This window comes from Lingula anatina, chromosome 3 (genome assembly GCF_051362555.1).
Source record: "Lingula anatina isolate TDL-2025a chromosome 3, LinAna3.0, whole genome shotgun sequence".
Taxonomy (NCBI): Eukaryota; Metazoa; Brachiopoda; class Lingulata; order Lingulida; family Lingulidae; genus Lingula; species Lingula anatina.
The window spans coordinates 19,891,195-19,903,785 of NC_141769.1; the positions used below are offsets into that span (position 1 = coordinate 19,891,195).

Here is a 12,591-nt window from a genome sequence, read left to right on the forward strand (position 1 = left end):
ATTTCGCCACTCGTGGATTAAAAGCAATTTTCGCTCAGAGAACGGTTTATTCAAACGAGCTAGCATAGTTTCAAGGTTGCCGAATAATTAGGAGTGGCGTAGCCTGCATCTGTGCTGCGTATAGGACCCAATAATTCTACAAACATTTTGTTTTTGTATAATTAGCATATGTCGTACGATTAGTCCTAGGTAGAGGGGACCCGGATTTATTTAAAATGTCGTTTCTTTGTAATTCTAGTTAAAATATAATAAAAAAAATTATGCTGGACCGCCAGATGCTGTTTGTCTATTCTTGTGTCCGTCCGTTCAAAGGAATTGTAAGGATAACTTTATTTCTCCTTCACCGTGAGTTAGAATAAATTATCTATGCTATCACATTCTTATTTTGTCTACTCTGTATGCACAGCATGTTCTTATAATAAATTCGTAGAGCATCTGGCTCAGTTAATGACTAAACTTACAATATTTGTCAACAGTGTATTTCTAGAAGAATAATTCTCAAAGAAAAATATTGCACACATGTGCTTCCTCACCGAAAGAATCTGAATTTTGGTATCATGCTAAACTGCAAAATTCACAGTCTATGCTAGAGCAGATGGATATTTACCTCCGCCAAGGAGGTTATGTTTTCACCCCTGTTTGTTTGTCTTTCTGTCTTTCTGTCTGTCATCAAAAAGTTATGGATGAATTTCGATCGAATATTCAGGGTAGGTCAAAAATGGGTTTACTTAGAAGTAGTTTTTGGTGATGATCCGGATCAATAATCAACCAATAATCAATCAATAATAAAAAATTTACAGGTGAAACGGCACTGGGTGGAGACTTTGCTGCCTTGGCGGAGGTCTGCGTTCTCGGATTGCTTTTCTAGTTTTAATTGAAATAGAGACATTTTGTTTAGGATCTTTTAAAGTGGTGTACTTTTTGAAGCATATGCTTTTTGGTCATCAGGATATTTCATTTGTCCTAATTTATTGGGAATTATAGGTGACAAAGTCCACCGCTATAATATTCTCTTGTTTTCAAAACGGTAACTCCGCTTCTTGAAAATGTTCATAATTCTCGTGTACAAACAACGTCGATGAGGATATTGTCTAAGACACAGTGCGCCGGTATTTTTTTCGTCAAATATCCAAGAAGTATACCCCTTCTTATTTCTCATAAAAATGATTTACAATTAATTCATCATTCCCGTGCATCAAGTTTCCAATCACATTTGATAATGACGTATAGCCCTTGCTTTTAGTTCACCTTTCTGCTCCTTGTATCCGAAATTATAAGTACCAGTAAAGTCATAACTCCTTACTTTCGAACTTATTTGTTTGATAGGTGGAACCATTGCGTTAATTAAGAATAACTTGATTTATTGCAGTGGCAGATCCAGGATTACTTGAAGGGGGGTCAGTGGATGCAAAGCCGACCACCCAAACTCAGCGTAGGGTTCTTTGGGCCCCGAAAAAAAAAGGTACTTAAGAGGGCGAACGGTGCCCTTTGATTCGCTTCAGAACTAAGATTCAACTAGTCAAAATTCTAATTTCAAGAGGGGACCAGAATTCAAAGGGTGGGGGGTCAGGACCCCCTCTGACCCCTCTACAGCCGCCACTGCACTGGGTCTGTTTCGTGAATCCACTGAAGTCCAAAACCCATCTTAGTGTGGCTGGTAAGAAATTCAACCAAATTGTATTTCTGAAAGCATTCCAAAAGTTCGTTTGTCCCATTTTGTTTTTGGTCTTTGAGAATAACTGTAATTGTATCAATTTGAACATGCACAGTATTTCACCTTTGTTGTGGGCCAAATTTCTCACAAAACGCAATCGCTTTTACGATTTAGGAATTCTGCTAAGTCCCTGAACTTTTAACGATACTAGATCCTATAAATAACAATCGTTTGTCCAAAAATGCAGCTAGTTCGCTCGCTACATGGGCAGAGAAGTCGCACTTACACGCTAACAGAGAGAATGTTAACTCCAGTACAGAGTGCCAGTACGGCTTAACGTTTACAGAACTCGTAAATCAATGTCGTCATGCATGATATGAACAAGATCTGTAACTGCGGTATCAGATGCATCTATGACATTTAAGTTAATGATACAAAGGCGGGTAATAAATCAATTAATTTCCCCATGAAGTTAATGGTGGTAAAATTAGGGGACCAAGTAACAAACAGAATTTGGTGGTGATCCATAATGCAATTTACACACTGCAGTACCACTTATAATGTTTGTTTGTTCCGTAGCAACTTATGCAAAAAGTTATGGAGGCTTTGTCTAAAAGAGTCAGAAATGGGATAGATCTTGGTAGAGATAAATAAGTAATGGGAATTGAGCTGCCTTTGCGGAGGTCAAATTTTCTAAATGACTTCGTTTTGTGCACTATTATTTATTCTATGTAAGATACACATGGGCCTGTGAACTACGGTAACATGTTAACTGAGGGAATTAAGTTGTGAAAGCTTTTGTTACAAACAATGCCCATCTCGGTTCATTTCGGAACAAGCCTCGTCCCCATGACGACGTAAAACCCTCAAGTGGTTTTGTTCTGTGTGTGCTCGTGAGGTTCGTGAGGCTTTGGCGGAGTGCGTCTCTGCCGATGACGGATTCAGAACAGACAACTGGAGTGGTTACTCTGATGTTTTATTCTACAGAATTAGAGGCGGCCGGAGCGTCGGCCCTACAGTCGTCTTGGAGTCTCTCCCACTGAGCTCCGTTATCTAATTTACAGAATTTCTGAACTCAACTAAAAACTGAACTCACTTAGAAATGAAACCACCTTATATACCTGATTGTGGAGAGAGCTCGTTAAGGTGTCATTAGACTTCGATATGTTTGATGTCGCTTTGTCTGTCAAACTATCTAGGACCACTTGGCGTCTCTATGTCTGCAAGACGTTCCTCCCGTTTATACATTCTCGTTAACCTTAATGATTCTGGTCGTCAAACTGATACTGAGTATTGACTCATATCATTGTGTCCTAAAAGTAAATGACGGTCACTTGTGAGTATCGTTGTCGTGATTATCCTTTAACGAGCCGCCCCACCACATTCATGAAACAAATACTATTGTTCTCACCTGTACCCTTCTTAACTTCAAAGGCTTATAACAATTGCTCTTTGTCGGTGGGCTCTTACAAAGATCCACCATATCTAGTCTTTCGTCAGTGAGTTCTGATATGACATTATTAACCCAGATATTCTCAGTGCAATATAGTTTTCACGTTACAACTCTTCCCTTTCCCCCGAGTAAAAATATTATATATTTTTTACCATATCAGAATATCACTGACAAACAAAGGTTTTACCTTGCTTGATAAAAGAGCCCTGTTTAGATCGTTCAGTATTCAGGATGGTGTGGCCTGTACACATTATAGGACCATTCCCATAACCCTATCGCATTAACTCGATCAATCTAACTCCTCGGTGATTATCGCTAAATTGCATTCAGTTTAAGCCGCTTAAATGTTTGGTACGCCCCCTCGTTACTTGAATGAATTCGTGAAAACTGCGGTCCACGATGCTGCTCATGTTGCTTTGCGAGGGGGCGTACCAGACAATTCAGCTGTTTAAACAGAGGGCGCCTTAGCGAGAATCCCCGATGAGAAAGATCGATCCTGCCTGTATGATAAGGTTATGGGAAGGGAGTCCATTTGACGGCACAAGTACTTTTTCTTCATAGATCGGAAGATTGTTAGTCTGAATCGGGAGGTCGGGAGAATTGTCCCCAAATCAGGAGACTCCTGACGAGATCGGGAGTGTTGACAGGTCGTGCAGTAATTATTTTTTGAAAAAGAATTGTCATTATTGTATCCCTTTATCTTGCATATAATTCTGTGGTCAACTGACGAATCCTCAGCCCTCAATGCCGCGCGAGTACAATGGGCAGGTAAAAATAGAAAGAGGGATGGATTTATACAATGAAAGTGGGTCATGCTAAATTCCCTCTTCTAGTTTTTATAAACTTCCTTATTGAGGCCATAGACTTCATATGTCAAACTACACAGAAATCATATTAACGTTTGTCACCATGGGATTGAACGTTATTCAAGTGTTCCTGGTGATTATGTGTTATAAAGAAGTACTCCAGGTGACGGCTGCAGGTACCTGTATGTTGTCATTTTTACCCTCGTGTGGGTACGAGTGCATGTTTCATAGAATGAATGTCGTAAAGTAAAAAAGGGAACATCATGGCCACGCTTTCGAAAATTTGATCAGAAACACGAATGTTTATGAATTTTGTTAGTATTCACTACCATGAAGGGGTTTCGATAAATATTCGTTTTTAGGTATGTACTACATGTATGTATCGTAATCTAGAGTACATATACTCCACAGCAGGGGCGGATGCGATGCCGACCCCCCCCCCCTCCCCAATCCCCCCCCCCCCCCCCCACACACACACACACACACACACACTTGGCGTGGAGTTCCGGGCCCGACACCCTGAGCTTCAGAGATGACTTGACACTAACCTCTTCACAATAGCCTATCTTCATCGTGTCAAGTTACCTCTGACCGCATTCGATTGCCTCCGCCGCCCGCCAATCAAATTTAAAGCCCGCACTCAATGACTCATTGAACGATCTTGCCAATGAACGCGAACGAGTCAAAGCGCGCTTTGTTCAAATCCGGACCAATCAAAGATAAGGCTGAATATCAGGGACATCATCCCTCAGTAGATAATGATGCAGGGCCTCAAACTGCTCTGGTTTCAATTCCGATATACTCATATTTTGCAAAGAATCAAGAGATAACTTAACACATTATTTCACGTAGTCACTCGTAGGAGACGCCATGCTTTCTTTGTGTACGGTTATGCACTCGGACCTATAGGATGTCTCCGCACTTTGTTGTTAGTATGGAGCTTGCGGAATCAGCCGAGGATTGCCGATTGACGGTCAACCAATCAGCGTTTTCACCAAACTTTGGTGAAAAATTTTGAAACTTGGATTCGATTGGCTTATATAAACTAGGTCAAACTATTTTCGTCAGAGGTAACTTGACACGATGAAGATAGGCTATTGTGAAGAGGTTAGTGTCAAGTTATCTCTGAAGCTCAGGGTGGGGCCCGATGAAAGGCCACGGAAAATTTTCGCATTTTAGAAGGCGTTAGAAGGCAAACGCTACGAGAAGACGGAACTGCTGGGGTTTTACTATAGAAATGGTACCATGAACAATATGCCAAGATACATGAAAACCCACAGTCAGGGTGGTACGTCTTACTTTGAGGTGGTGTACACTAAATATCAGTGGGTCATCCAGGAGGGCACGTCGGTAGTCCATGTTCGTTCAGTCCCTACTGCGGTTGACCTGATAGAGACGGAGTTGTCTTCGCCATGGCAATACTTTAGGAATGGTTGGGTGAACTTCACGGCATGGTTTCATTGTTTTAGTCGAGGTAATATGTCTGCGTAGATTGCTGTCAATAATAAGGCTTTTGATCTGACCCTTGTATGGGCATGTAAACGTGTCGCACTTAGTATGCTTTCATAAATACATCTACATTTAAGCCGATCCGTAAACTTTTTGACGAGTTTCAGTGCTGCACCAGATCAGTTGACAATAAACACGCTCTTGATCACCATACAGTGCATGTATTTTCTGCCCCTTTTGTGACCAGCTAAAAGGGAAATTTAGAAGGTTTTATTTGTACAGGTAAATGTCCTATTTTATTGGTGTGTGAAGATATCGTTATTCTTTTACCTTTCAGACATTTCACTGCCGTCTCACTTTAACTTAACAGTATATCCTGACCAAACTCCAGCACAAAATTCGTATCAAACATCTACCATCCGACAGTGTCTAGATAAAATTTCAACTGGTCAATGTGTAAGCGTCACATGGAAGCCGTATGTTAGCCTTTGTGATTGCTTCACAAGTGCAAATGTATGTGCAATGTCATTGCCGGGACAACTACTTTCAAGTGACATCGCTATTCACATTGACACAGCACATTGTCGCCGAGAAGGTAATATCAACTGTTAACGACGCTTGTTAAACAAGAGAGCATTCACATCGAGAAGACCCGAGGTCTAGCAAGGCTGAGACCTTAATATGGCGGACCTACATGAAATGAAGGCCGCGTAACCCTTTAATGGTCTCTCAATGACATTCATTTAGGCCTCGGCCTTGCTAGACCACGGCTCTTCTCGATGTGAATGCTCTCTAAAACTCCTCCCACCCCCGAAACACACACACACACACACACACTATACACACTATAGGGGCCTACAGGTAAAATTGGATAACTGTACTTGTTTTATAGCTACTGAATAATTTCTAAGATAATGAAATTATTTAGCCTCAATATTTCGATAGGTCAGCCGTGTACAAGTCTGGTGTGTGACGACATGTGCATTGTTATTAACCAAAACCAGTTCTGTGGATGCAAAACAGGGCGGCAGTTAACGAATGGAAGTCACTGTGAAGGTAATCCTCTTATACATCAGCATGCAGAGTATAACATAATTCATTTTCATATTCTAACACAAACCTGTTGAATTGTTGACAGAAGTGGACTTCAAAGTAACATGGTAACTGAATGATAAGACAATGCAATTAGGTGTGCATGTTTTCAGATACAGATGAATGTCAGATTGACGCAGACTGCCACGTTCACCAAACATGTTTATCAAACGGCAACTGTTACAATACCTGCCTCCAAGGGTACCACCCTGTCTTAGACACAAACTCAGGCGGCAAAACATGCACGAGTAAGTACTTACTGTAGGTTATACTAGTAGTTGAACTGCACACTTTTAAAGATTTCAAAATACATTACTTTTTATAACAGCACATGGTACATGTACTACAACGGTGTAGTAATTAGCGTTTTCCTTTAGGAATTATTACAACATGTAACAGGAAAATATACAATGGGTATGAGCACGTGCATACTTGTATTTCATCAAGGTACATATCAATAGTTCAGCAGATACTTGATACGTAACTATTGTGCAGTTGCTTTGATCTCCTTCTATAGGCAAATGTGTCGTACCTGGCAATGCCGTGAACGCCACACGGGAGCAATCAAATGTGAATTATGTAGATATTGGCGAACATATCGCGTACAATTGTTCATGGAACTTTACCCTGACAGCTGGTAATTTAAAAAGAAAGTGCACGTTTGACTTCACATGGACTGGAGAGCCTCCAATTTGTTCAGGTAATCTATAAACAATTGGGCAGTTCGCTTCAAAGATTTAAAATTTTTAAAACGTTAAAAACAAAGTTCGTTGTAAAACGCTGTGTACCTTTTCTTAGATATTATGAAATAAATTATACCATGAGCCAAATGGACTGTTAAAAATAAAAAAATATGATCTTCATATGATCTACTGTTACCGGACAAAGTCCTTATACTGTTAGGTTCATCACATTATCCCATTACTTTAGAAGAATCCACAACACATTCAACGGTTTACTCGTCTACTGGAAATGATACCTTCACAGGTGAGATGAAGCGGGTTTCACGTGACCCTCGGATATTGGGTTTTGTATTTAGACTGTTTCATTTATAAAACTTACAGACATTAAGGCAGAGTGATATTCACAATGTTTGTCGTCTTTGATATAACTGTTTTTTTATTGTTTCCCCTAACTAACGTTGTAATGCCTGAGTTCTGTAGTTCATTTACACTAGCTAGTTAATTAATCTTTTTCGCACTTGTTCAGGTATAACGGGCATCCGTAATACTACCACACCTATACATGGAGGATGGTCTACAGAAGAAACTCTATCACCAGGTGAGATTGTATCAAAAAGAGTTTAAAGGTGCATAATTTGCCATTTAAAAATATAACTCAAACGTTATTTAACACTAGATAAGCACCCAATTGCAGCAATGTTTGGGTCATCATAGGCTCTTAATCGCCATGCTGAAGAATCCTCCAAAAAATCTTGGATTCAGGTGTTGATCTAGATCATTTCCAAAATTTTGACCAATCCTGAAAAAAATCAAAACAAACCTCATCCATAGTTTGTTGACGAACAGAAAAAAGAATCATCTTCAGATTCAACCAAATCTACATCTGATAATTTTAACTGAAATTAGTCTGGATATGCGCGTTTGAAAGATAAGGTCTATCATGAACTAACATGAAATTAAAACTTTTTTTTTTCACCGGGAAAGATTAACAGGTCAAAGTCTATGATTTCATTGATTATGATTACCTTGATAAGTAACTTCTTGTGAACACAATACAAACAAAATTTTAAAACAAGATATTGGATTGTAATTTGGTTAAATACACGTTCTTCATAAGTTTCAGTCATATCCACTGGGATTGGAGTTGGTTGTGGAGCATTTTTACTGATTATGCTTGTTATTATAACCGTCTTGTTGTTTTTACAACGGCGCAAACGGTGAGGTTTTATTAAGTCACTGTGAATGGATACTTTTACATCTCTAGAAATATTTTAATAAAATTAAAATTAAAATTTTGTGTGATTACTGTGTTTTGTAATACTTTCTGTTTTATATATGTCCTAATCAGTCATTTTGTATCGTTTCTTCTTAGGCGCTAAATATTCCCCCTAGCAAAAAGAAAAGTGTTATCCCTAAAGCAATGTTTTAAGTGATACAGAAAAAGCATGCCATGAATCAGTGTTAATTAATTATTCAACTTCTAGCAGGGTTTTTTTCACAAAATTTTACTGATTTAACAACTAATGAATAAGCTAACCATAGTGAAAGATTTAGTATCATCAGGATTGGAGGACGAGTCTGTGATTGGAGTCAAAGAGTACCGTAACGTTTGCGGAGTGATGGCGTTCAACATATGGTGCAAAGAAAGTATGAGATCATTTTTGCTTGCAGGGTTTTCCATTCCTGAGGATACAAATGTACCCCACACATTTGTTATGGATCTGGTTGGCATACAACCAGCCCTCTTTTGTGTGCCGAATTTCTTGTCATTATCTTAATTTGTACGCGAGGTAGAAATTACAACTCTTGTAACTGTTATATTGTCTCATCTTATTTATAAACTGCTTTTCAGTTGTTTTCCGCGCCACTTCTATTCACTTGTCTTTATACCTATTTCAACCTCTAGCTGTCTTCTCCCCGTTTACATCACATTCCTCTGCTTATACTATGAGCACATGTGAATCAATTCAGTTAGTCTACAAAACTCCACCTGCTTCTAACTCACTTGCGGCCGTCAACTACCAACATTACAGTCGCATTGGCTGTAAGTGGAGTTGCATTATCACGCTGAAACATGAATGGTTTGGCATGTTCAAAGATATTCTCGAAAGGATTCTTTAATTTCTTATTAGTCCTTGGATGCTTGGCTCTGTGTTAAGGTTTCCGTTGACCACTACCAGATCGCCTAAACCAAAGTTGCCAATACACCCAAAACTTTGACGTACAAAAATGATGTTAAAAGGTTAAAAGTTTAGGGCAAAGCCAGGCTAAACTGCAATCAATTATATGTTCAAAATTTATAATAGTGTGAGCATTTCAATGTAATAATTTGAGATGAAATTGATGACTCAAGGAAAAACGTAAAATACGCCGTCTTAAGCCTAGGTCCCAACCGAACGTACGGGCTGCTACGTGTGGTCTACGGCCATAAAAATGCCGCACGTGTGGCGACTTTTGGAGGACGCAAACAGCGCGTAGAACCTTTTCGACATGATCAACAGCCGCTACGTGCGATCTCGCTACGTCCTAGCCGGACGCTAGTAACCTGAAAACCGTGCGTCCAAAACGTAGTAGGGACCTTGGCTTTATCAGGGTTATGGATCCTTTATTTTCAACATTCAGAATCAACAACACATGGGAAATTTGAAATTTACAACACAATTAACAACAAAAAAAAGTAACTATGTGTTACATAGTTACTTATTATTATTATTATTATTATTATTTTATTTTATTTATTTATTTATTTATTTATTTATTTATTTATTTTTTTTGGTGTTAATTGTGTTGTAAATTTCAAATTTCAAATTCAAATCTGCCCGACTGCAGATAATCAGATAAGTGGCTGGGACTTGGGAGATGACAATTAACGCTGTCGCTCAGCAGCATTAGTAGAGGGAGAGGTGGCAATTAAGGCTGTCACTCATCACCTCAAACGAGGCCAACTCGACTTACTTCCCGTAACCCAGGTGACTTACGCTAAGCATTGTGGCCTATTGTGTTTACCCTGTAATTATGTTAAATGTGCGATACGTAAGATATAGGGTCGTTTATCCGTATCCGTAATGTCATCTTCTCTGCACAAAACTGTATATAGGGCTCTTTGTGTAATGTATGTGGGGTGCAATGGTAAATTTAAATCTATGGGTAACCTTGTAGCAATATATGAGGTAAATGCAATAGGGGTGACATGTTTTGCTAGGGGAGAATACGTGTATTTTGTATGCGAAGGATAACTGTTTAGCTTGACTATGTTTTTTATTCTGCTTAGTTTGAATTATTTTTCCGTATTTTTATTATTAGAAAAAGAGATATGAAGCCATATGAAAATGTGGACCTCCCAGTATCTCTAGTAACTGATAAGGACTCCGCTCTCTATCAGCCTGTAACAGAGACAAAAGTGGATGTTGATATGCATCAGTATGCCCGGCTTGGAGAAGAAACTTCCGAACGACAAAACAGTATGGTTCCTTGCTTTTACGAGAATGTGGAACCAGTTAACATCAACGTCTACATTGTTCCGAACGAGACGTAGGCTACACTTCTACGGGGGAGAGGGTACGCTATGGTTAGCATGACAACTCGGATCAGAAAGGAACTACCGGTTTCTAGAAATGTGTCTTGGTTGACAACGACATCTGTAGTGCACAGTGATTCCTGTGACAGAAAATTTCTTTGTGACTCGTACGTATTTCGTATGTATTTGGTCGACGTATACGTGCAATATGGAAAATACAAATTAATACAATGTTTTCTCCGACGCTTATGCAGTAGAACTTGACCTCTTAACATTGACTAAATGGGGGACAAAGAGGGTGTAACAAAACTTTTCATAAAGAAATTCCCTGAATTTCCCCAAAATTCTGAAATGCTGGTTAAAACCCTACGTCTTTATACTTGTGCATGGCATATATATATATATATATATATATATATATATATATATATATATATATATATATATATGTTTTCTGAAGCAGGCTGCCTACACCAGCAGCCACTCCGCATTATAGAGCAACAGCTTTGTCAGATTCTGCCGGGATATGGTGCCATCTATGTGACTGTATATCAGGCAAACAGCCAGTTACTCCTGCTACTACATATATTCATCTAAGTGAATACTCTATACTATAATATTTACCTGTATATGTGTATATGAACATCAGTGTGTTCATATTTTATCCTTAAGCAAATCTCTCGCATATATACATGTAGTTCATTGTATTAAATAAAGCGTTAATTGTCAATTGGTATGTTTGGATTAATCAACAAAAGAGATTCTGCGCATTATCTATATCCACTATAAATATGTAATTATAAGTGCACCATCCATTAAAAACATTTACCCAAATCTTTGCTAGTTTCTGTTTTGCTAGTACTAATGCGGCAGCAACAAAGTTGATTTAGAGATTTATCAAGAATAATGGGTGCTTTCCCAGAGATTTAGATCGATCTAAAGATTAAGTTTTAGATCGACCTAACTCCCTGGGGGTTCACGCTAAATTGCAGTCAGCCGAGCGGGCACCATAGTTAATTACCCCCTTACAGCTTTTAGTAGGCGGGACAGACGCTTAAGCCGGCCAAGCTGACAGTAATCTAGTGAGACTCCCCACAGGGATAGATCGATCTAAAAATCTATGGAAATGGGGTGAATGAAATATATCGTTTTCAGCACATTGTCAAATGCACGCTTGAACCCATTTGTAACTTTGTGTCGCATTAAAACCAAATCAGAACGATCACATGACGATTACAATTAAACCGAATGCCAAGGCATAGGATTCCTGCATGTATAACCACGTGGAATAATTAAATCAGCTGTGTTATGCACTCTGAAGTGAGCATATTTAGTCAACAGTTAGTGTTAAAATACTTCGAAATCTGTCTAGAGGACTTTCAATGGGGAATAAGGCTATCCAGGTGAATAGTCTCTATTAAACAACATTCCAATACTAGCTCCTCAATGAAGAAAAAATTGTAAATGCCACACAATCCTACCCTGAGTGTCAGAGCAACGTAAAAGCTAGCTTGTTAAATATATACCTTGTGATGGAGTCGCTTTTACTAGCTCTGACGAACAGCGACAATCTGAGGGCGTTCTTCTTCAAAATTTTTGGAAGTCACACGTCACAGCTGTGTCCGCCTGGATCCATATTTGGAAGTCATAAGTCTCGTACGTCACAGGTTTGGCCGCCTGGAGCTGCCTTTCCCGCCTCGCGCTGAAGTTATCTCGTGCAGACGAGACAAGAAGCAAAGTGCCTGACGAAGTTTGAATTGAAAATATCTTGCAGTCGAAGGTCAGTGCCACAATAGAAGCAACATTCTGCTTTAAAACCTGATTTTGGTGTAGCCATTGCGCAGCCCTTATAGTGGTATCGGGCATACAGTGTAGCTGTCAAATTTAGCACACGGCAAGCACGTGCATGCGCACGTGTACATCTCAGGACTAAATGT

At 39.2% G+C, this 12,591-nt stretch overlaps 1 protein-coding gene across 2 annotated transcripts in view; it reads left to right on the top strand.

Moving 5' to 3' along the window:
• Positions 1-11,503, top strand: part of LOC106156203 (uncharacterized) — a 42,026-nt gene extending 30,523 nt beyond the window's left edge. Inside the window, exons 1-9 of one of the 2 annotated variants that reach the window (XM_087009527.1) lie at positions 4,480-5,387; positions 5,700-5,957; positions 6,308-6,418; positions 6,568-6,702; positions 6,972-7,154; positions 7,358-7,441; positions 7,664-7,735; positions 8,255-8,354; positions 10,441-11,503. In XM_087009527.1, the coding sequence (XP_086865653.1) occupies positions 5,159-5,387; positions 5,700-5,957; positions 6,308-6,418; positions 6,568-6,702; positions 6,972-7,154; positions 7,358-7,441; positions 7,664-7,735; positions 8,255-8,354; positions 10,441-10,672 (1,404 nt within the window). In that variant the 5' untranslated portion in view covers positions 4,480-5,158 and the 3' untranslated portion in view covers positions 10,673-11,503. Of the gene's footprint in view, positions 1-4,479; positions 5,388-5,699; positions 5,958-6,307; positions 6,419-6,567; positions 6,703-6,971; positions 7,155-7,357; positions 7,442-7,663; positions 7,736-8,254; positions 8,355-10,440 lie in introns of those variants that run through there. The other variant, XM_087009526.1, reaches the window with a different exon arrangement.
• The last annotated feature ends 1,088 nt before the right edge of the window (positions 11,504-12,591 follow it).